The 22,698-nt window shown below is 66.6% G+C and overlaps 2 protein-coding genes across 5 annotated transcripts; one reads left to right on the top strand and one right to left on the bottom strand.

Moving 5' to 3' along the window:
• The first annotated feature begins 511 nt into the window (after window positions 1–511).
• OST4 (oligosaccharyltransferase complex subunit 4, non-catalytic) lies at window positions 512–1,322 on the top strand. The gene is made up of 2 exons (XM_054196000.1): window positions 512–668; window positions 1,031–1,322. Exon 2 carries the CDS (start codon window positions 1,032–1,034, stop codon window positions 1,143–1,145), a length of 114 nt encoding a protein of 37 aa, XP_054051975.1. The 5' UTR covers window positions 512–668; window position 1,031; the 3' UTR covers window positions 1,146–1,322.
• AGBL5 (AGBL carboxypeptidase 5) lies at window positions 1,120–22,698 on the bottom strand. Of its 4 annotated transcripts, XM_054195998.1 has the most exons (14): window positions 22,420–22,698; window positions 21,755–21,926; window positions 19,473–19,639; window positions 17,749–17,926; window positions 15,865–16,043; window positions 14,755–15,313; window positions 14,016–14,185; window positions 8,716–8,851; window positions 7,826–8,016; window positions 7,009–7,211; window positions 2,801–2,916; window positions 2,363–2,409; window positions 1,836–1,924; window positions 1,293–1,675 (listed from the first exon to the last, which is right to left on the bottom strand). In XM_054195998.1, the coding sequence occupies exons 1-14, from the start codon at window positions 22,623–22,625 to the stop codon at window positions 1,293–1,295; spliced, it is 2,796 nt and encodes a 931-aa protein (XP_054051973.1). In that variant the 5' UTR covers window positions 22,626–22,698. The 4 variants fall into 4 exon arrangements, 3 of the variants coding, with proteins under 3 accessions (XP_054051972.1, XP_054051974.1, XP_054051973.1); XM_054195997.1 differs by having other exon boundaries at window positions 1,120–1,924; window positions 22,420–22,696; XM_054195999.1 differs by lacking the exons at window positions 19,473–19,639; window positions 22,420–22,698 and having other exon boundaries at window positions 1,120–1,924; window positions 21,755–21,891.

Genomic DNA, 22,698 nt, shown 5'->3' with positions numbered 1-22,698 from the left:
ATGTTGGGGTCCATGGGTGTTGCAGGGGACAGTGTGCGGCCCTGGGGGGGCCATAGGCGGGGCTGCAGGGGACGTTAGGGGTTTAGTGGGGGGCTGCAGGGAACAGTGGGGGCCATGGGGGGGCGTGGGGGTGGCTGTAGGTGTCCGTGGGGGGGTTGTGGGGGGCCGTGGGGGGTGTTGGGGTCCGTGGGGGCTGCAGAGGGCCGGGGGAGCCGCGGGGCGGGGGGCGCTGCCAGCGCGGGGCCGTGCCCGGGGGGGGAGGTCAGGCCCGGCCCGGCCCCGGCCCCGCCGCCGCAATTAGCAGCTGTAATTAGCGCGGGCCGCCCCGGGGCTGCCCCGCTCCGGGCTGCCCCCGCCCCCTGCGGCCCCGCCCCCGCGCTCGCGCCCGGCCTTGTATGGCGGCGGCGGCGGCCGGGGGGGGGGCGGGGCGAGCCCGGCCCCGCGGCCACAGACCGGCCGCCGTGACGTCACGGGGTGGCCGGGACCGGGCCGTGACGTCACGGCGGAGCCGCAGGCGGTCATGACGTCACCTCCTCCCCAGCCGTGCCGCCCTCCCCCAGGCCTCGCCCCGTTGCCGTGGCGACCCCTCTGCCCCCGCCCCTCCCGGCGTGCCCCGCGCCCGGAAGTGGCGCGCGGCGGAGCGAGAGACGTGGCGGCGGCGGCGGCGCGTGAGCGCGGGGCCCGGGACCGGGGGGGGGGGGGGGGGGGTGGTCGGTGTGTGCGTGGGGTCCGGGGGGGGCAACCCGGGGTGCCAGGCCGCAGCGGGGTGCGGGGGGTCCCGGGGGTGGGGGTGAGGAGGGTCGGGTCTGCTCGGGGAGGGCCCCGCCGCAGCGGACCGCCGGGGGGGGGGGGGGTCCTGCCCCGGGGGGGTCACCGGGGGGATGGGTGTCAGCGGGCGTGGGGCTGAGGGGGGCCGGGTCTGCCCGGGGCTCCCCCGCCGCACTGCGGGGTCCGGGGTCGGCCCCTCCGTCCCAGGCCGCGGCGGGGTGCAGGGTCTCCTGGCCCGGGGTGTCACCGTGTCCCCCCCCAGGATGATCACGGACGTGCAGCTCGCCATCTTCGCCAACATGCTGGGGGTGTCGCTCTTCCTCCTCGTCGTCCTCTACCACTACGTGGCCGTCAACAACCCCAAGAAGCAGGAGTGAGCGAGGGACGGCGGCGACACCCGCGCCGGGATGACACCCGCACCCACCGGCTCCGCTGCCCCCCCGCCCCCCGCGCCATGACCCGTGGGGTCCCGGCCCTGCCGGTGCCACGCAGAGGCCGGAGGCCGCGCTTCTTCCAAACCACCTTTAACGGAAACACGATGATACAAGACCAAACCGTGTGACGTAAAAATCTCTCCCGCCGCCGCCGGGCCCCTCCGCCGGGCCTGCGGGGAGGAGCGGGGCCGTTCTGCGCTGGGAGCCGCCGTCGCTGGGGCGTGGGCGATGCGGTGGGGGCCACAGTGGTGGCCGCGCCAGTGCAGGTGGCGGCAGTGCTGGGGGCGAGCGGTGCCATGGCTCCGTCTCTGCGCTGGTGCAGCTTTGGTCTGGGGGGCCCAGCCCTGCCCCCCTGGTGCCGGTGGCTGCGGTTAGGCCGTGCCCCCCGGTGCTGGTGGCTGTACCAGGCCTCAGCGCAGCAGGAGCGGAGGCGCCGGGGGCAGCGGGGCGAGGGGGGGGCCGGTGTCCCGGCGCTGCGGTGGAGGAGAGCGGGGTGGGGAGGGGCTGAGGCAGGGGGGGCCGGAGCCCCCTCCCCAGCACCGTGGCCCCCACCCAGGCGCTGCCGGCTTGGGGCAGGGCAGGGCTGGGGTCCCCCTGACAGCGCCGCAGCTCCCCAGCGCCGCAGGGCCGTACCTGGGGGTGCAGGCGCTTGCCCCCATGCAGGAGGAGTCCCTCGGTGCTCTGCACCCCCCCGAGGGATGCGGGGAGCTCCGGGCAGGGTGCTGTGGGGACAGAGACTGGTGTCACCACCGGCAGGGCACGGGCACCCCTCCCCGGTGTGCCCCGGCACCTGGGGTTGGTGGTGTCAGGGCCCCAGCCCCCTCTGCCTGCTGCAGCAGGTCAGGGTCACCCAGCCGGTGCCAGGGGAGCGCCAGACTGGCACTGCGGCCCCCAGTGAGGCCAGCGGGGTGGGGGCCACCCCCCAGCCCTGTGCCAGGGCCCACCGGGGCTTCCTCCCTGGGGGATCCTGCAGGGGCCCCCCCCCAGGCTGTGGAGAACCACGTCCTGCTCCTGAGACCCCCCCCAGCTCCCGCCCTGCTGCCCGGCCGGGGCTTTGCTGGGGGGCTCCCCCCCCCGGCACACCTCTGGGGTGGCCGCATGACGGGGTTTTGCCCCACATTGTGGGTTGGCCCCACACCACAGCTGCTGCTGGCGCTTACCCAGGCTGCGCCGGGGCTCTCCTGGTGTCCAGCCTCTTTGGGAGCACCTGTGGGGAGCGGAGACAGTGCCCAGGAGGGGCGTTGGCCCCCGGTCTTGCAGAATCCCCCCGCCGGCTGCCGGGGGTCCTGCAGAGCCGGAACCCTGACCCCTGGGGCCTCTGCATGGCTCAGGAAAATACCCGTGGGGTAGAAGCTCCTGGCAGAGCCCCGCAGACAGGGTGTCTCAGATGGGGGTCTCTGAGCTCTTTGTGAAGCCCCCTGGCCAGCCGGGGGGGTCGGTGTACTGTGCCCCACACACTGGGATGGTGTGGATGGCTCAGGAGGGCACAGTTTGCCCCACTACGTACCCCAGCCCCACATCCTCTGGGCCTTGCCGTCCCCCCCAGGGTGACACCGTCCCCCCAGGGTTCCCCCCCCAGCCCCGGTGCCCTGCGGTACCTGCAGTGGTGCCGTGCCGTGGGCCGCTGCCGGCTCTCCCGTGCTGCGCTGGGCCTCCCGCGGTCCGTGGCTGGTGTTGGTGCTTGGTGCTCCCCGGGCACCTGCCAGCAAAGTCCCTGCGTGACAAACGAGACAGAGCTCAGCCTGTGCCGGGGATGTGTTGGGGTCGGCGCGGGGGCTGTGGCGGGGGCACCGGCTGCCTGCTCCCAGCACAGAGAGCCGCTGCGGTGCGGATTGGCATGGCCTGGCCGAGCCCCGAGTGCTGCTGCTGTGGCAAGTGCCGGGGCAGAGCCCTCGCCGGGCTGGTGGCCACCTGCCCACACAGGCCAGGAGCTGAGCCGGCCACGGCTGCCAGTTGTGCCGCAGTGGCACAGACGGGGTGACGGCACTGCTTTGCCTGTGGGTCTTGGCTGTGCAGGAGGGGCCAGGGCCTGGCACGGCAAAGACGGACAGACACACGGACACCCACACGGCCGCCATGCCAGCACCGTTCCAGTGCCAGAGAGCGAGAGGAGCTGCGTTGGCAGCAGCCAAAGTGCTGGCGGGGGGGGATGGTGACAGGCACACCACAGCTCGGTGTGGGGACGGCGGTGGGGGCCCGGGCTGGAGCCAGACGCAGCAGCACCAGCCAACGCGGCCTCATCGCCGCAGGACGAGGCTGCGGCCGAGGATGGGCTTTGTGCCCGCGCTGGCATGCGGGACACAGGCAGGGCCAACGGGGACAGGCAGGGTGGTGCAGGTCAGGACCGCGGCGCAGCGGCATGCCGGGACGGACAGGGCTCAATCCCGCTGCGTGCCGCTGGCCCTGCTGGTGAGATGCGCGCTGAACTGACACGGTGCCAGCAGAGAAGCCTGGAGGGAGCAAGACCAGAGGCAGCAGCGCGCTGGGGCAGCACCGCCACGACGGCTGCCGAAACGGGGCAAGAGAGACGGCGGGAGCTTGAGGGCAAACGTGGAGCCTGCACCCAGGGCAGAGCCCGGGGGTGGCAGCACGCCCAGCACCGGCCCCCAGCGCACCCGGCCACGCCGACGGTGTCAGACCGGCCCCGTGGGCACTGGCACACGGCCCGGCCGAGTGAGCAGCGCTCTCAAGTTCGTCCCACACCTACCAAAAGCACTCGGGGCTGAGGGGGGACAGGGAAGGCGCCTGACCCCCCCCCCCGTCCGGGGGACATCCCAGCCCACAGGACATCGTGCTCGGTGACCAAAGCTAGGGAGGAGGAATGGGGATGTCGGGGGTGATGGCGTTTGTCACCCGCCTGCGATGGTCAGCAGTGACGGAGCACCCGCGGTGGCTTTGCTTCACGTACGCAGCTTCTGCTTTCCCCGTTGAACTGTCCTTATCCCACCCCGGGGGTCTTCTCGCTTTCACCCACTCCCTCCCACCCCACGGCAGGGGCCAAGTGGCTGGGGGGGCTGACACAGCAGTGTCCCCTGGGGGACGGACACCACCTAAGACGCCGGAGCAAGCCCTGAGCAAGGGGGTACCCTGCAGCAAGTGAGACCCCGCAAGCAGGAGCCGGGGTGCGGCAAAGCCAGCACCGAGGCGGGATTGCAGCAAGCAGCAGCAGTGCCCGGGCTGTGCGGTGACAGCGGGTGGTACTGCTGAGTGACAGCCCTCAAACTCGGACTCGTCACAACCAAAATGGCACAACTTGGCCACAAACTCCAGCCAGCAAAGGCCAGCGGCAGGCGAGCGGGTCACTGGGGGCAGTGATCTGCCTGCAGGGGTCAAAGCCTGCAGAGACACCCCCCCCCGCCTCCCCGGCACTCGCAAGCAGCCACGTGGCAAAGTGGCTCCTGCAGCAGCACCGTGGGGCACGGGCTCTGCCCTCTCCTCCTGCGCCCACAGGGACCTGCCTGGTCCCATCTTCAGGGGGTGAACCCCCACTGCGTCTGTGGGGACACCGGTCCCTGACGCAGCCAGGGCTGGCACAGAGCAGAGAGGAGGGCAGGGGGCCCAGCCCCCGTGGCTAGCAGACAGCTTGGGCACATGCCATGCCGGGAGGGCTGTGGCTGGAGCCCACCAGGAAAGGGCTCCCGTCCTGCGAGGCTCTGAGGAAGCAGCTGGGAGGCAGACGCGTCTCTGACCCCCATCAGGTCTGGGACAGGCCATCGTCCGCGCAGCCCGGCCATCTCCGGGGACGGCTGTCCTGCAGGGCCAGGCGGGAGAGCAGCCCCCGCGCCCTCGGGGCACGGCCAGCCCTCGCCCCGGCTCCTCCGGCCGCACGGGGGGAGGATGGTGGCAGCGTGTCTGCAGGAAGGGGAAGGATGGACAGGGCCGGGGCACGGTCTCCTCATCCTGCACCATCTAACCCCCACCTTGGCACGCCAGGCAGCGGCATGGGGCTCGTAAGGCAAAGCCGCGGGGTCAAAGCATTCCTGGGCCATGTTCCCTTGGGCAGCTGTGGTGGTGCCGGTGCTGCCGGGGCCTGCACGCTGGGATGGCAGCACTGCGGGGGGGCCAGCCGGACCCGGCACACAGGCAGTGGAGCTGCTGGGTGATGCCAGAGCAGGGAAGGGAGAGCCATAAGGGCCACAAGAGCCAGTGCCAGGAGCCAGGCAGCCACCAGCACCAGGGCAGAGTGTCCCAGTGGCACTCGGCTCTGCCGGTCACAGCTGCCCTCGCTGGAAGAGGCTGTGCCGACAGCACTCGCTGGCACCGTGGGCAGCAAGAGGAGAGCGCAGACCGGGGAGGCAGCACGGCGCGGAACCCCCCTATCGCAACAGGCTCTTCCCCTCTCGCCCCGCCAGGTCTGTTCCTGCTCGCGCGCCCGACTGTCACCGACTCCCCGGCACCGGGGATGGGGCCAGGGGGTTGCTCCCGCTGGCTCCGGGGTGGCTCAGCATGCACGGCAGAAGGAACAGACGTCACAACGTGCCCATGAGAACATAATTTTATTTCCTCCCCACCATGTTCTCATGGCAGATGAGAAACAATCACGACACAGTGCCGGAAAGCAAACACGGAGGACGAAGCGACGCGAGAAACACAGGCGGAGCAGGAGAAGGGAGCCGAGGGTGGGAAAGGCAGCGATGGCTCCCGAGAGCAGCACCAGTACACAGAGCCTCGACACAAGGACAGTCACACCCAGAGTCACACAGCCAGCCCCCCCTGCCCCGCGCGCGGGCCCTCGCTCACACGCCTCCAACCTTTGGGCGCTGGGATACTGCAGAGCACGGTGCTCGCGGGGGCCCGGAGCCCCACAGCAGACCAGGGCTCCCAGTCCAGCCCCATTCCCTTCGCTGGGGGCCTGTGGGACCAGCCCACAGAGGAGCACGGAGCACCGGGGCTTCCCCGCCACAGCCCAGCCGGCTGCAGCACCGAAGCCCCGTGCAGCCCGGAGCAGCGCTGCCCGTCCTGCCAGCCCCAGCCCGGGGGGGAGGCAGCCAGCACCGGGGGCACAGAGAGCCCCTTGCCTTGTTTCGGTACCCCCCCTGCTGCCAGAGCGCAGTGCGGCCACAGGGCTGGTGGGGCACCGGCCACGGGGCTCGCGGGGCTCGCAGGGCGGCAAGCGGCGGCATTCCCCCAGCCGTGCAGGCAGCCCGGCGCTGCAAGTCAGCCCCCGCCGGACAGGACTCACCACATATTCAAAGCCCCCAGTGACTACTTAGAGCTCTGCCAGCCTGCCTCCCCTGACCAGAGCCACACGCCACCATCGACTGCGGCTCAGCAGGTGCCTGGGAAGGGAAAAGGCACTTTGGTGTGTCCCTGCAGGCCTCGGGAATGCTTTGGGAGCAGCTGAGGCCGAGGGAAGGCAAGTGGAGGTTTTCTGTGCCGTCCTTTCAGAGCCCCTTGGCCCCAACCCCGGCAGCCCGCAGGGGACGGAGCCACGTGGCTCTGGGTGCAGGAGAAGCAGCTCCTGCCCAGCCGGGGGCTGCCGAAGCGGTGGCCGGAGCTCGGCTGGGCCCCCTGGGTTCCCTGCGGAAGCCGGGCTGGAGAAGCCCCGGGTTTGGCCGTGCGGTGTCTGTCCTGAGCCAGCCGGGGCCGCTCTGCTCGGGACGGAGCGCGGAGCTGAGCACGGCATCCAGGGCCCTTCCGAGGGGCTGGGGCTGCGGTTCACACCCACTTCTTCCACGCAAAACCACTTTTATTACATCAAAGCACAGGGTTACGCTGGCGCAGAGCTCTCCTCAGGGCTGCGGCTTCGCACAGCAGCTCGACAGGTACGGGACCAAGCGCACAAGAGGTCCCCAGCCCAGCTTACCTCTGCCCGGGGCTCTGGCGCTGCCCTTCTGGGGACTGTTGCTCGCAGCGGCCGGGCCCGGGGGTCTGCTGCAGCTGAAGGTGAAGCTGGGGGAGGCTTTGATCTGCGGCGAGTCCTGCTGGCTGCTGCCGCTCCCGCTGGTGCCGTTGCTGAAGCTCCTCATGCGGGACAGGGCGTTATCGGAGGCCGAGGTGGGGAGCCCACTGGAAGGGGAGGAGAAGCGGGGGTCTCAGCCCGGCTCTGCGGGGAGGGGGGTCCCCTCTGCGTGCCCCCGTCCTTCCCAGCCAGCTCTGCCCCACAGCCCGGGCTGCCACTGCTGCAGGACGCCAGCTCCGTCAGACCCCGATAGCTGGCGAGCAGGGGGGACAGGAACGTCACCGGGGGCTATCCCTCAGCAGACCCCAGTCCCCCTTGCTGTACGTCCTGTCCCCACAGCCTCGGGGCAGCAGCAGCGTTTCAGAGTTCCCGCTCCCTCGCCCCCCGTCCCAAATCCACCCCAGCGCCAGACCGGGCTGGGGAGATGCCGCTTCTCTCTGCAGGCAGACAATCACCCCCCGGGTACTGGGGCAGGTGGATCCCGAACAGCTTCCCCTTGCCCGGCTGCGTGTCCCTTGTCCCTGAGAGGACGCAGTGCTGAGGGACACCTGCGGTTCGCAACGCAAACCCTGCGGGGACAAGCAGGGGCCCGACAAAGCGGGAAAGCAAGCAAATAGACTTCGGCTTCGTTAGCTGCAGGGTAACTCACTTGGAGTACATTTATCATCTCTAATTGGCGTTATCCTGCAGCTCCTGAACACTCAACCCGGCAGGCCCTTACGTGGAGCTCCTGGGGGGGGTCCTGGCACCTCCTCTCCTCCGCGGGCCCCCGCCTGCGCCCTTCATGCCGCGCACGTGCTTCAGCATCCAGGCCCGCAGGTTGCTGAGGCAGCTGTGCTCCGACAGGACGATCCGGGGCCAGGGGTTGCACTCTGCCATGTCCAGCGCGGCCACCGCCAAGGCTCTCCCCACCTGCCAGGGAAGAGACACCCACTGAGAAGGAGCAGCAGCTCCTGGGATTGAGGCAGGAAAACAAAGACAGACAAGAAAACCCAACCCCAAATCCCAGACCGCCCCCCCAGAGCTCGTTTCACCTCCGTCACAGTCAGGCTCCCCAGCGGGAGGAGTGTTCCCGGAGGGTCTCGGGGTGAGGGCAGGGCAAGGGGGAGTCAGGTCCCCACGGCCACAGGGACTGGTCACCTCTCGCTGCGGGCACCAGACGAGCATCCCCAGACTCACTGGGGAGGGCCCAGGGGCCCCACACGTCAGCGGTGACGTGAGACGCACAGGGACAACCCCGTGCTGTCCCAGAGGGGCAGAAGCCTCCAGCCATTGAGCAAAGCGTTTTGGGGCTGGGGTCAGCGGCGGGGGCAGGCACAGATGGCCCTGTGGACTGGTACATGCTGAGATGAACCGACAGGTTACGGCACGGACACTGAGAGCACCCCAAGCCCCTGCACAGCTCCCCAAACCCCCACCGCCGACCGGCGCGGGAGTTTTCACGGGGACACGCGAGCGCAGGAGCAGGAGAGAAGGTGGAAGTTCCTCCTGGCTGCTGACAGTGCTGCCCACAGCGCCGAGGGCAGGGCAGGGCTGCGCACAGGCAGCCCCCCGCTGCTGGGCACCCCCTTCCCTGCTCAGACAGCCCCCCGCTGCTGGGCACCCCCTTACCTGCTCAAACAGCTCCACGGTGTACCGGGAGGGGAAGGCGGGGGGGGGCGGCGGGCTGGCCCGCCCGTTGTCGTGGCAGGCCACCGGGATGCTGTTCACCGAGCGCCCCGTGTTGTAGTTGCACTCCAGCGTGTAGCTGTGAAGCACAAAGCAGCCCACGTTACCCGACAGATCCGCACCTGCCCGAGCACCGCGACACCGCACAAGCAGAGCCGGGGTCACCTGGGAGCCACCAGTGTCCCCCCCTGAGCCCCGGAGAGAAGAGGTGGCTCCTGCCATTGCATCGCAGCTCTTGGTGTGACCCACACATTGTCTCATCTGCTGAGGTAGGGATAAAAGGGGGGGGAAGAAGCAGCAGCTGGCCATCAGGTGGAAGCCAGCGGCGTGCTGAGGACAGAGAGGTGCCTCTGACCTGTGCCTGTGACGAGCCAAGGGACCAGACTCTGAAATCAATGCCAAAGAAAGGACTGGCCATGGGGGAGCAGGAGCAGCCAGTGACCACCGAGCTCCCAAAGTGTCACAGTACCCACTTCTTACCTTCAATCACCAATCACGGCACCCAGAGCTGCTAGGGACACCCCAGCTGCTGCCTTTTGAGGGTGAAGCAACTACCAGAAGATGTTCTCTAGTTGTCCTAATAGGGCCTGCCACCACCCCTGGTGAATTCACGCTAGGGACAGGGCAAGAGAATCAGCTACTCCCCGGGAGCAAAGCCTCACGCTGTACCCATGTTCCGGCAATGAGACACTGGACCACCGAGGTGGCACAGGCTGCAGGACTTCAGGGCAAGAGAGCCGCTGAACAGCCTTCTGGTGTCCTCACTTCCAGGGAAAGCCCAGCGAGAAGTCACTGGGTCGGAGCCGTGGGTCAGCGAGCCCCGGGCAGAGGAGCAGCCGGACACGCTGCTGGCAGAGCCGGGAGCGCAGGGGCCGGAGGTTGGCGGTGGAGGGGAGAGCTCGGACACGCTGTGCGGCCAACACGCGGAGCAGAGGCACTGGCAAAACCAGCTGTGGCCAGGAAGTGCTGTCTCCTGATGGTTTCCAAACTGCCAGCGGGAGCGCAGGTAACGAGCGAGGGGAACTGGGAACTCTCACCGAGGAAACCCGAGTAAACCGGCAAAGCCGAAGCCTTGTGGGGAGCCGGGTGTGACGGGGGTGTCAAACCCCACTGCAGGGTCACCCACTGACCCGAGAAACTCGCCTTCCCCTGCCGCCGCGTGCCAACGCTGCCCTGGCACCCTCTGGGTAACCACCACGGCATCACCACTGACGCCGGCACCGCGACACCCCTGGCAGCACGAGGCCGACTGAACGCAGAGTCACAGGATGGGGGGGTCGGAAGGGACCTCCAGGGATCATTTAGTCCGACCCCCTGCCAAAGCAGGGCCAGCAAACAGCCCGCTGGGCTCCAGGAGGCAGAGGGGATCACCCCCTCCCCAGCCACCGGTTCCCAGCCTGGCACTGCAGGGCCGGGGGCTCTTCCCCATGTGCCCCCCGAGCTGCGGAGGAGCTGGAGAAGGGGCGCCGGATCCCTCCTCTCCAGAGACAGAGGGTCTGTGTCCCGGCCCCGCGCTGCCTGCCCCACGCCAGCAGCTCGGTGCTGGCGCTTCACAGAGCAGGGAGGGAGCGGGACGGACAGACGGACGGACGGCCAGCCAGCCCTCCCCGGCCAGCCGGGCAAGGTGCCACGCAGGGAGCCGGGCAGGAGCCCAGCTCAGCAGGGCAGACAGGGGCTAAGCCTCGTTAAACCGAAATGGCAGCAGACGGGTGCGCTGGGGCTGTGACGCTGCAGCGATGCCAACCTTGCCCATTAATGACAACAATGAGCAATTTTCTTTAAAATCTGCCAGGTCGCACCCCCGTGGCCTCCATGGGCCCACTTACAGCCCAAGAACCAGCCAGGGGAGCAGGTCGGGGGCAGCCTGGGCTACAGTGACCACGCGATGGCGGAGCTCAGTGGCCCGAGAGAAAGGAAGAAGGCAAAAAGCAGGATCACAGCCCCGGAGTTTGGGAGAGCAGATTTTGCCTTTTCAGGGATCTGCTGGGAAGAGTCCCCAGGGACGGGGCCCCCGCGAGATGATTCATTTTCAGGGCTCGTCTCCTCCTGCTCCAGATCAGCCCACCCAGGCACGGGGAAGCGACGCAAAGGCGGCAGGAGGATTGTGCGGATGAACACGGAGCTCCTGCTTGGACTTGGCGGAAAAAAGGAATCACACAAGAGGTGGACAAAGGAAGAGGTGACCTGGGGGGGGGGGCAGAGAGATGCTGCCCAAAGGGATGGGGCTGGGAAAGCCAAAGCCCACCCAGAGCTGAATCTGTTGGGGGATGCGAAGGGGTACAAGAAGGTGTGTCACCAGCAGAAGGAAGACAAGGGAGAGTGAGAGCCAGCTGCTGAATGAACGGGGGCCGAGGTACTCCATGCCTTCTTCACCTCGGTTGTCACCATCGAGCTCCGTGTTCAGCAGTTCCCGTCCCCTGAGACCAGAGGAAGCCCGGAGCAAGGCAGACAGCCCCGTGGGTGACGAGGAGCCAGCCGACGTCTCAGCAGGGCTGCTGCCGATTACCTCAGAGAGGTCCTGGCTACTGAGGGGGGTCCCGAGGACGGGGAGAAAGCAAACATCGCCCCTGGCTTTGAAGCCACGGGCTGGTCAGCCTCATCTCGATCCCCAGGTGATGGAGGAAGCAATCCTGGAGAGCCAGGAGGGAGGGAAGGCATCTGGGAGCGGTCAGCGGATTTACGAAGGAGAAATCGCGCGTAACCACCCTGGCAGCCTTCCACAATGTCAGGGCCAGCTCCAAGGGAGAGCCGTGGGCGATGGCTTACGGCGCTGGACACCGTCTCCCACCCCGCCGGCAGGCGAGCGGACGAAGGACAGGCGATGAGGTGCCCGGTGCTGGCTGTGCCCGGGTCGGTGCCAGGCTGCTGAGCCCCCTCACCAGTGTCCCCAGCAAGGCACAGAGGACACAGAGCTGGGGGTGCTGCTCCAGAGGGATTTGCCAGGCTGGGACCTCCCCATGCTCCCACCGGCAAAGGCAGAGTCCTGCCCCAGGGAGGAACAACCCCGCAGCCACACAGCCCGGGGCTGGCCAGGGAGAGCGGCTCCGCAGGACCTGGGGGTCCCGCTGGGCACCGAGCCTTGTAAAGTGACCCCAGGGAGGCTACGTGGGGTCTCCCCTTCTTCCAGCTTCTCTGTTTGCTGGGAGAAAAAAACTTAATGGCTGTTAAGATACGCGACGAATGCTGGCACACGGCGCCTGGTTACTCTGCATCTCTGCTGCGCAACGCGGTGGGTGGTGGAAGTTCACCTGCGCTCAGCAGTGGTCAGAGAAACAATCTCGACAGAAACATCCCTTAAGTGCTGTTTCTATTCCCAGAAAGTCCCGGAGTCCTCCGGATTTCTGGGGGGTGTTGGGGGATAACTTCCTGATGTGGGTGTACGGGTGCTGGATGGGCCACCCAGGGGCGATGCGCAGCTGGATCACGGACAAGGAGGAAGTCGTTAGCTGGGGATGTGATAACGAACAGCAGCCTTGTCTGTAGTGACCGTGACACAGTTCATGATCCGAGGGGAGGAGAGCAGCAGGGCGCAGACCCCAGGCCCAGAAGAGCAATTTCAGCTAATTCAGGCAGCAGTGAGGGAGATCCCATCGGAGACAGCTCTGAAGGACACGGACGCTTAGGAGAGGTAGCAGGTTTTTGAGGACAGAATCCTTGGATTGGAGGAACGGCCCATCCCAGCCCCCGGGGAGATGGAGGGACGTACCCGGAAACGAGCTGGCTGCCAGGGGACTCGTGACGGAGCTCCGCTGCAGAGAGCAGCGGGAGGGCTGGGAGCATCCCTCTGCCAGAGACAGGGCTCCAGGAGGAAAACCACCAGAAATGGAGGATGATCGAGTTGGAGATCTCCTGAGAAACAGGAGCCATGGGGCTCCTCTCGGTGATCCCCTGAAGGTGATGGGGAGTGGGGAAGGGGTCCCTGATGGCCGGAGAAAGGCAAATGTTGCATCTCTTGCCTAAAAGACCATCCAGGGACTGGGAGGCCGGGCAGTCTCGCCTCGGTCCCTGAGGTATCACTGGCATCCCTCCCAGAGCGCGTTTCCAGAGGTGGGAGGGAGGAAAGGGTGACTGGGAGCTGCCAGCCGGGATCGCTCACATGTCTCCGACTGCACAGAGACAATTCCCCCTGCGAACCCCGCAGGAGACCAGCAAGTCCCCCTCCCCATCCGCTGGACATGCCCGCACAGCACTGCATGGGCACCAAGAGCGCTCCGGGCACCGGCACAACACCCACCACCTTTCAGGACATCGCTGTTGGATCGACCACGGCCTGTTCCCTGCCAGCTCCAGCAAACAGCCACAGAGGAGGCTCCACCAGCAGCCCGAGCCCAGGAAACTCATGTGTGTGTTATTGCAGGGTCGGTTTTCGCTGGATCAGCACGGTGCCTGACCCGGCGCAGAGAAGCAGAGGAGCACACGAAGTGCTGGGGAAACGGGGGAGAGAAAGGAGCGGCGGGAGCCACCAGCTCTGCCGGAGCCTGGTCCCACACCAGCCTAAGCCAGTGAGGAAAGCGCAGCCGCAGGGAGCAGCTCTTCACCAGGGAGGAGGTGCAGGGGCTTTGGGTGGGAAGCCTGGCCCTGCTTCCCCATTTCCTCAAACCACACATGCTCGGGGAGCGCAGCGTCTCCTCAAGAGGCATTACGCACTTCTCTGCTTGTACGCCTCCTTGGCATCTGCGACTGGCTGCCACTGGGGACAAATAGGGTAAAACTGGCTGTTGGTCTCATTAGTTCATCCGTTTTTATGTTCCCAGCAACCACAACAGAAACAGGCCAAAAATATCCCAGCCAATGCTGGAGAGAGGCACACAGCTGCTACGGGTCACACAAATATCCCCAACTCCCAGAATCACGGATTGCCTGGGGCTGGAGTCTCACATGCGAGGTCTGGGGAAGCTGAGCCCATTACGACAGGTTTTAATTACAGCTCAATACAAACACAAACATCTGGGCAAGAGGAGGATTCCTTCTGGAAAGCTGCACACAAGCAGCTCTGCAACAGCGAGGACAAGCAGCTGCAGGAGGGATGGGAAGGAGGACGAGGAGCCAGGCCTGCGGGTCAGGAATGCAGCGGGACCTGGTACGGCCGGGTCCCGGCCTCTGCCTGCACCGAGCGTGTGACGCTCTTCTTGGCCAGCCCCAACCCTGAGGAGCCGCGCAGGACACCGCTACACCACCCCCTGCCAGGATGGAGGGGAGCTGGCAGGGACGGCGAGCAAGTGAGCGCGGGGAGGTTCGCCTACCTGTGGATGATCCCCAAGGCTTTGTAGACGGCCACCCGCCCGCTGCCCTCCTTCGACTGCCCGTCCCGCTTGTCTTTGGCGTACATGTTCTTCTCCGAGAAGTTACAGCCCGTGAAGTCAAAGTGCGGCGAGTTCAAGGAGATGAGTTTGGGGAACAGCATGTTCTCCACCTGCCGCGCAGAGGTGAACACGGGTGACTTTGGAGGCAGGGAGCCCTTGTCCACTCGTCCTGCTCCAGCACTGCCAGGGCCAAGCTCTGGGATGCACCGGGGCTGCTCTGCCCAATTCCAGCATCCCACATGCCCGAGCCCTGCCTGGGGGATGCTGCCTGCCCCTGCCGGGAGAGGCAGCAGCTGGGCTCTCCTGACGAGAGGAGGGACCCCCGCGGCAGGGCTCTTGCCCACCCTCTCATCCCTTAGGAGAAGAGGGGGCAGCTCTTCTGTCCTGCCCACGCCAGCTCCCGGGGGAAAGCCCAGACCTGCTGCTGCTGCCCCGGTCACAGGCCTGGGAGGGGAGAGGGGAGCAAACCCTACCGAGCACCGGGAGCGCAGCCAGCCCAGCGCCCTCTCCTCGGGCACCAGCCCTGTCCCGACAGGGAGCTCCGTTTCTGGCGTGACAGGGACCTCCCACCCCCTCTCCCAGCAGCGGAGGGAGCGCTCGGGACCCTGGGGAGGGGGCAGAGCAGTGGGAGGGTCCCAGCCTGCCCTAGCGCCTCCGTACTCCCACCCCCTGCCCTCACCTGATCGTTTTCGTCAGGAAAGCTGTTGCCGTACATGAAGCAGCCGCGTTTGGAGGCATGGCCGTGGAGATCCACGTAGTAGGCCAGCCCGCTGTCCTGGGGCAAGATGGTTTCGGGGAGAGGTGCTGACGGAGGCCTCCTGGCCTCCTCCTCACAGTGCTCCACGGCGTGGCTCGATGGCAGGATCCAGACAGCCTGGTCCTTGCTGCCCGGCTCGGCGGTGGGCGCTGCCGAGAGCCGGGGTTCCTGAGAAGGGCTGAAGTAGGTGCTGGCACGCCAGCTGCTGGGCGAGTTGCGGAGGTTATTGGCCTTCTCCAGCTCCGACAGGGCTGGCTCCAGGGACGAGGCGCTGCTGCGGATGGAATGGTTGGAAGATTTTGTGCTTAGCGAGCTGGTGCCGAGCGGGGAGACGTACGTCCTCCAGTCGGGAGAGCCCGGCAGGATGCGGCTGTGAACGTGGTGGTAGAGGAGGACAGCTTTGGCCCCGTACACCGCAGGGTGCAGCTCGGCGTCGGGGTTGAGATACTGGCGGTTCAGGTTTACCCCACGGGAGTCAGTTCTGCAGAGAGAGCAGAGGCGACGTGAGGTTCTTTGTGCAGCACCGTCCATTCCGCAAAAGCCAACCCGACCTTCCCTCCTCACGGCCGAGGCCCTGGGCTCTATCCTGGAGGACAAGTGGCCAAACCAACTCCTCGCGGGCAAGCGGGCAGAGGCGCTGCCCCAATGCAGCACTTGCCTCAGCGAGACAGACAGAGCCCTGAGCGACCTCCCTCCTCCCTGATGCTGGCCCGGCTCCGACACGCCATGGACAGCAAGGACAGGAGAGTGTCCGAGTGCCTCAAAGGCCCAGGGCAGCGCTGCTCGCTGGAGCTAGAAAGCCCTCATCCAGGAGGTGACCTATGCAGGCAACCACAGCCCCCAGCCCTTGCCACAGATCCCAGGGGTAGCAGAGAGAGGTTGTGGCAGCCTGTGGACCTCGGCTCATTCTACCGATGGAGGATCTCAGGACTGTCCTTCCTGGCCACCACAGAACGCACACAGGCTCCAAACCGGGAGATCAGCCCCGCCTGAGCCCCAGCGAAGCGGCAGCCGCATCCTGCGCTCACTCACCGATAGTGGCCTCGCACCACCCCGTCGGGGTTCAGCATGGGAATGAGCTTAAAGACAAACATCCGCCGCAGCATCTGGGCGCGGGGGTCCTCCTCCCGCAGGATGAAGTCCAGGAAGCCGTTGAAGACGAAGCTGGAGGGTGTTTCTCCCGGGTGGACTCTGCTGCTCAGGAAGAACACCTGGGGATGAACAGACAGGGATGATGGGCAGGTTCCTGCCTGCCCCGAGGTGCTGGCTCGGCCGAGGGACCAAACGCTCCCTGGGGCTGCCCCACTGCACCGCAGCCAGGCACCGTGCCGCCCGAGGCGCGGCAAAGGCCTTCACATGGAGCAGACAACGGGCTGCAGGCTGTGGTAATACAACAGTTTCAGTGGCTTCTTTGCCCAGTGCCTCTCCCAGGTCCCACTTGGAACAAGGCTGGTTACCCCTGTGCGAGACTACAGGGACGGCCGCCCCACAGCCTGCCACCGAGAGAAACCAGAGCGCGGGCAGCAGAGAAGTGGAGCTGCAGAAGCGCCGTGGGGAAAAGCCCCAAGTGACCCCACAGAGCGAGGAACAAGCCTGACTGCAATGGCAGGGGAAAGTCCCTCCTGAAAAGCCCTTCTCTTGGTGGGAGCTTCTCAGCAGGAGACACACGTGCAGCCTCTGGACGCCCACCCCAGCTCTGTGCAGCCACAGTGGGAGCTCCCTGCCCGTCCCTGTCCCCACAGGCAGGGGCTGACAGCCAAGTACAGCCCCTCCCTCAGCTTCTGCACAGCTTAACGGGCAACAGCAATGAGAGGGGGACAGAAAAGAACCATAGAATTGCCCAGGTTGGAAAGGACCTTTCAGATCATCGAGTCCAACCATCAACCCAACGCTGCCAAGGCCACCACTACCCCATGGCCCTCAGCACCGCGTCTGCCCGGCTTTTCAATCCCTCCAGGGATGGCGACTCCACCACTGCCCTGGGCAGCCTCTTCCAATGCTTCACAACCCTTTCCAGGAGGAAATTGTTCCCAATATCCATCCTAAACCTCCCCTGGCGCAACTTGAGGCCGTTTCCTCTTGTGCCATGGCCTGTTCCTTGGGAGAAGAGCCCGACCCCCCCCGGCTACCCCCTCCTTTCAGGGAGCTGTAGAGAGCGAGAAGGTCTCCCCTCAGCCCCCTCTTCTCCAGGCTGAACACCCCCAGCTCCCTCAGCCGCTCCTCACCAGACTTGTGCTCCAGACCCCTCACCAGCTCCGTTGCCCTTCTCTGGACACACTCCAGCCCCTCAAGGTCTTTCTTGGCGTGAGGGGCCCAAACCTGGACACAGCCCTCGAGGTGGGGCCTGCCCAGTGCCCAGTCCAGGGGGACGGTCACTGCCCCACTCCTGCTGGCCACACTAGTGCTGACACAGGCCAGGATGGTGGTGGCCTCCTTGGCCACCTGGGCACACTGCTGGCTCATACTCAGCCGCTGTCGACCAACACCCCCAGGTCCTTTTCCACCGGGCAGCTCTCCAGCCACTCTGCCCCAGCCTGGAGCGTCCCTGGGGTTGGTGTGACCCAAGTTGGCCTTGTTGAACCTCACACCATTAAATAAAATAATAAATAAAAATAAAACTCTTAGGAAATGAGATGCTAATTTTTGCCCTGAGGAACACGCGTGTGGTGCTACCAGAGGGCATTTCACGGTGCTGAGGTGATGGGGATGCTCCTGGCAGGCTCCCGGTTCCCATGTCCCAGTGCGGGATCTCACAGACTCTACTCCCCACGCTCCCCCTGGTCTAATGCTCCAGCTCCCCAGGAGCTCCCCTCTCTTCAAGGCAGAGACAGAAGGGTGGCAGCAAGGCCCTGACACGGGGACTGTCACAGTTTGCTGGCCACACTCGCCATCCCCAACGCCGGTGCAGCAGCTCACCCTCTTCCCTGCGAAGCGGCGTGGCCGCGGCGTGGCGGTGTCTGGGAAGAGCTTGTCCAGCCGGGGCTCCCGCTTCTCCAGCATGCCGTGGCACGAGGTGACGGTGAGCAGGTCCACGCGCAGCTTGTCCAGGGAGTGGCAGAGCAGCTCCCGGTGGTAATAGACCGAGTCAAGGGGGCTGCAGGGCGAGGAGAGACACTCAGCCAGCCTGCCCCGGCCCTGGCGGGGGCACAGGCTCCCCCTCCAGGGACGAAAGCGGCTTGGCTGGGCAGCAGAGCCGGGGACGGAGGGGCAGGACGCCAGGCCTCCCCCGGGGCAGCTGCTACAGACGCCCTTCAGGAGCGAAGCGGGGTCCTGGTTGGGCAGGGGACGCTCTCCACGCCTGAGCCCTGAGCTCTGCCTCCAGCTGCCCATCCAGGACCGCGTCCCTGCTCGCTCCGCTCCCCGGGAGTCGAACAGCCCCAGCCTGGCCTGAGCCGCCAACCCCTCTCCTGCTGCCTGTGGCCACCCACAGCCAGGCTGGCCACCGCCGCTAACCCCTGTCCTGCTGCCTGTGGCCACCCACAGCCAGGCTGGCCACCGCCGCTCCCCTGGGAGCCCGCCAGGAGCATGAATGCTCCCGAGCAGTGGCTCGTTGCAAGGAAAGAGCGGCGGCCCAGGCCACCCCCCTGAGGCCTGTGCAGGCATCAGCTGGGGTGAGCAGGGAGGCAGCAGCCCCCGTCCTTCGGGAGCCCACCCTCAGCAGCGAGGTGTGCGCGGGGTCCCCGACAGCCGGCCCCAGCCCCGGGGTTCGATGGAACGGTCACGCAGAAGGGAGCACGACCCGCCTGCGCAGTGCAGGGGGCTGCGCCGGGGGCCCCCTGCGGAAGCAGTCGGTCAGGACCACCAACCCTGCAGCCATCCCGAGGGCCTTAGGAACCTCCCATCCGAAGGCGGGTTTGACCCACAGGGACGACAATATCGCCGTCACACCCCTCCCGACGGCCTGCCAGGTTTCGAGTTCTCATAGTTCTCCATCACAAAACAATTTAAGAACAAACACCTTCCAATAAACCACTGCTCGCCTCTTGCCTAAGAAGAGGTGTTTACAAGCCCAGCCCCGCAGCACGGAAAGCCCCTGGGGCCAGGAGGGGCTGCAGGACAGAGCTACCCACAGACACCTGAAGACTGACTCCATTCTCCTCCCCTCAGCCAGCCACTAAGTTCTCCTCTGACTTCTGGGAATAAATTCTTGAGATCAGAGGAGCTTCCTAGCACGATCCACACAGAGCCCGGAGCTAAGGCTGGCTCTTGGTGGCGAGATCTCCCTCTGTGACAGCAGTCGTAGGGGAAGGGAGCAGCAGGAGAGAGATGCACCCACCTTCCCGCAGCCAGGAGGGTGAAAGCAAATGAGGTCTTGGCCCCCGAGAACGCCCCCTCCTTAAACTGAGGGCTGCAGATCTGTAACAGCCCCTCCTCAGCCTGCTGGGAACCTGCCCTTGGCAATGCCGGGGGGATCCAGCCAAAGCAATAATGGACCCTCTGGAAGCCCCTCAGAAGCGCATGCTCGGGGGAAGCCGCTGCAGCTGCTCGTGCAGAGCTGGGGCACAGAGACACAAGCACCAGGCACTACGGGGGGGGCGCTGGGACACCCCCTGCAGCCAGAGCCGGACAACACCGTGCTCCCTCCACGGGGGCAAAGCCAAGCGGGCGAGGGCTGGGAGCGGGGGGCCGGGGGCGCGCACCTGCTGGGAGACATGTGCCTGCACTCCTGGAAGCGGCCGTCCAGCTGCGCCAGCATCTCCTGGCACTCGGTGTAGGAGAAGGGGTAGCAGAAGGCAAAGTAGGTGGTGGCACCACGGTGCTCCAGGAAGCGGTGCACGAAGGACAGCACAAACTGCGTCTCCACCATCTGGGACAGACACAAAGCAGAGGCTGAGCGGAGGCACGGCCCCAGGAGCAGCCGGCCGAGGCCATGCAGAGCCACCCCCGGGCACAGGCCAGGCAGCCACGGCCACCACAGGCACCGCGGTTCTCCTCCGGCACCGCCGCAACCGTTCCCCCCTGCACCAGGTGGTGCTGGCAGCCGCTCGCCCTTCTCTAACCGTGCGGTTCTCAAAGCTGCGCTCCCAGGACATCCCAGCCCGCTCCGCTCAGATCCCCCAAACACCAGGCTGTTTCCTGCAAACTCTTTTTTCCCTGCTCGCTGCACAGCACTCGGGTCCCCGGAGGGAGGAGGGACGCCGAGCCCTCACCACACACGAGCTCTGGGGCAGAGCTCTCTGGGAAACCCAGGGGGTCCCTTCTGGTCCTTGTGCCACCCGCCAGTGCCCAGAGACTCAACAAGAACTGCCCTGTCTTGGCACACTTTGCAGAGTTAACAAGCGCTGCAAAGCTCAGCTGTACGTCACGTCTCTCCCTGGCACTGGCATGGGCCAAATCGAGCATTGTCTGGTCCTGAGCCAGGGGATGAGAGATTCTCTCCGGCCCCCGTTCCATGGGGCAGAAGGGGGGACATGCTGGGGGGGGCTGCTGCTTGCAACAAGGACGACCCAGAGTGCCCGGAACTGACTCCCCCAGGCAGCTCCTACCAGACCGAAGACAGAAAACCCCAAGACCAGCAAATCCTGTTCGAGGCCCAAACAGCTCAATGGGGCTGTGAGAGTCAACCCGCTGCCGCAGCCATTCCTGCTGGTTTCGGTTCCCTAGGCTCTCCCCCACTGCTTGGTGGCCCACACCGCTCCCCTCGGTTCACCTCGCCATGAATAGCCCTTTAGCGGCCACTTTGACAACGGACAAATGGGAAGGGAAGGCCCAGGTGTGCTCCGAGAGCAGTTCTGTGGTTGCCCTGTCACACAACAGGGAAATCACCCAGCAAGAGCCTGTGCCCCAGCCTCAGCTGGCCAGCGGAGAAGAGAGTGGCTGGGTCCTCCTCTCCTGAGTGCTCAGCCCTGGGAAGAGGCTTTGGCATTAACCCCCCACCCTCTCCCTTGGACTCACAGAATCACAGAGTGATTTGAGTTATAAGGACCTTAAAGGCCACCCAGTGCCACCCCCTGCCCTGGGCAGGGACACCTCCCACCAGCCCAGGTTGCTCCAAGCCCTGGCCAACCTGGCCTTGAACCCCTCCAGGGATGGGGCAGCCACAGCTTCTCTGGGCAACCTGGGCCAGGGGCTCACCCCCCTCACACCAAAGAATTTCTTCCCAATAGCTCATCTCAATCTCCCCTCTGTCAGTGTAAAACCCTTCCCCCTCGTCCCACGGCTCCCCTCCCTGCTCCAGAGTCCCTCCCCAGCTTTCCTGGAGCCCCTTGAGGGACTGGCAGGGGCTGGAAGGTCTCCACGGAGCCTTCTCTTCTCCAGGCTGAACCCCCCCAGCTCTCTCAGCCTGTCCCCACAGCAGAGGGGCTCCAGCCCTCCCAGCATCTCCGGGGCCTCCTCTGGCCCCGCTCCAACAGCTCCGTGTCTCTCCTGTGCCGAGGCCCCAGCGCTGGAGGCAGCACTGCAGGGGGGTCTCCCCCGAGCGCAGCAGAGGGGCAGAATCCCCCCCTCGCCCTGCTGCCCACGCTGCTGGGGATGCAGCCCAGGCTGCGGGGGGGTTCTGGGCTGCCAGCGCACGGTGCCGGCTCATGGCCGGTTTCTCCCCGCCGGCACCCCCAAGCCCTTCTCTCAGGGCTGCTCTCCATCCCTCCATCCCCAGCCTGGGCTGGCACCGGGGGTTGCCCCGACCTGGGGGCAGGACCCTGCACTTGGCCTGGTTGGACCCCATGAGGTTCACAGGGACCCACTTCTCCAGCCTGTACAGGTCCCTCTGGATGGCATCCCATCCCTCAGGCGTGTCACCGCACCACTCAGCTTGGTGTCACCCACAAACTTGCTGCCAGTGTACGAATCAGCTGCTTGCCCTGCCATGGGAGACTGGAGGTCACTCCAGAGTGGTGAGTGAGGGCTGTTTGTGTCCCCAGAGCTGCCCACACCCTGAACACGGGGTCCCTTCCCTGCCTCCCCCCCACCCCTCTGCCCGTACCTCGAAGCTGGGCCGCTCGCGGATGCGCTCCCAGCGGGGCCGCACGGGCAGGGTGCGCACGAAGGGGGACATGCCCTGGGAGTACAGACGGCTCTGCTTGTTCATGTTCAGGATGTGCAGCTTGATCAGCTTCCCCGGGGCCCCCCCCCGCACGCTGAAGTAGAACCAGGACCTGGGGAGGGGCAGCAGCGACGGCTCAGCCCCTGCCCTGGGGTCCCTGAGCCCCCCAGTCCCCCCTCCCGAGACCCCCAACCTCGCCACCCAGCCTTATCGGTGTCCCCCCCACCAAAAACCTGCCAGATCCTGGGGCGGGCGCACAGACACCGTGAGCCCCCTCTGCCAGGGCATCCCAGACCCTGCCAACTACTCCCCCGGGACCCGGGACCACCCAGCCTCTCCAGCCGCCCTCGGAGACCCCCAGCTCCTCTCCACAGCCCCCCGTGCCCACGCCCAGCCGGTCTCCAAAGCCTCACAGGAGCTTCCAGCCCCTCTCCAAAGCCCCCTGGGATCCCCCGGCCCCTCCAACCGACCCCCGCCCCCCCGAGCTGTCCCCATGCCCCCACCCCAGCCGTCCCCCAGGACCCTCCGGCCCCTCTCCACAGGCCCCCGTGCCCACCCCCAGCCAGTCTCCAAAGCCCCCTGGGCTCTCCCAGCCCCGCCGTTACCTGTTGCCGTTCTCATACTCGGTTTGGGCGCAGTCGGGCCGCGTCCAGACGTTGAACTCGTAGTCGGCGGGGGGCAGCGCGGCGCCGCAGCCCGCGGGCCCACCCCCGCCGCCCCCCGCTCCGGGCGGCCCCACCTGCTCGACGTGCGCCAGGTTGCCCGAGTCGAAGCGGGAGCTGAAGAGCAGCCCGCCGCAGCGGATCTCCATGGCTGCCGGGCCGCCGCGGCCCGCACATCGCCCCGGCCCGGCCGCCGCGCCGCCGGGCAACAGCACCGCGCGC

The sequence above is a fragment of the Rissa tridactyla genome, chromosome 3, assembly GCF_028500815.1.
Source record: "Rissa tridactyla isolate bRisTri1 chromosome 3, bRisTri1.patW.cur.20221130, whole genome shotgun sequence".
NCBI classification, from domain to species: domain Eukaryota; kingdom Metazoa; phylum Chordata; class Aves; order Charadriiformes; family Laridae; genus Rissa; species Rissa tridactyla.
Note: the sequence above shows the minus strand (reverse complement) of the source record. Positions and strands in the feature narration are given on the sequence as shown.

Coding starts and splice junctions, on each gene's coding strand:
- OST4 (XM_054196000.1), top strand. CDS start 1,032: ATGATCACGGACGTGCAGCTCGCCATCTTCGCCAACATGCTGGGGGTG.
- AGBL5 (XM_054195997.1), bottom strand. CDS start 22,625: ATGGAGATCCGCTGCGGCGGGCTGCTCTTCAGCTCCCGCTTCGACTCG. Junction 19,640..21,754: donor GCGAGCGGCCCAGCTTCGAG/GTACGGGCAGAG, acceptor TGTCTGTCCCAG/ATGGTGGAGACGCAGTTTGT. Junction 17,927..19,472: donor AGGCACATGTCTCCCAGCAG/GTGCGCGCCCCC, acceptor CTCGCCCTGCAG/CCCCCTTGACTCGGTCTATT.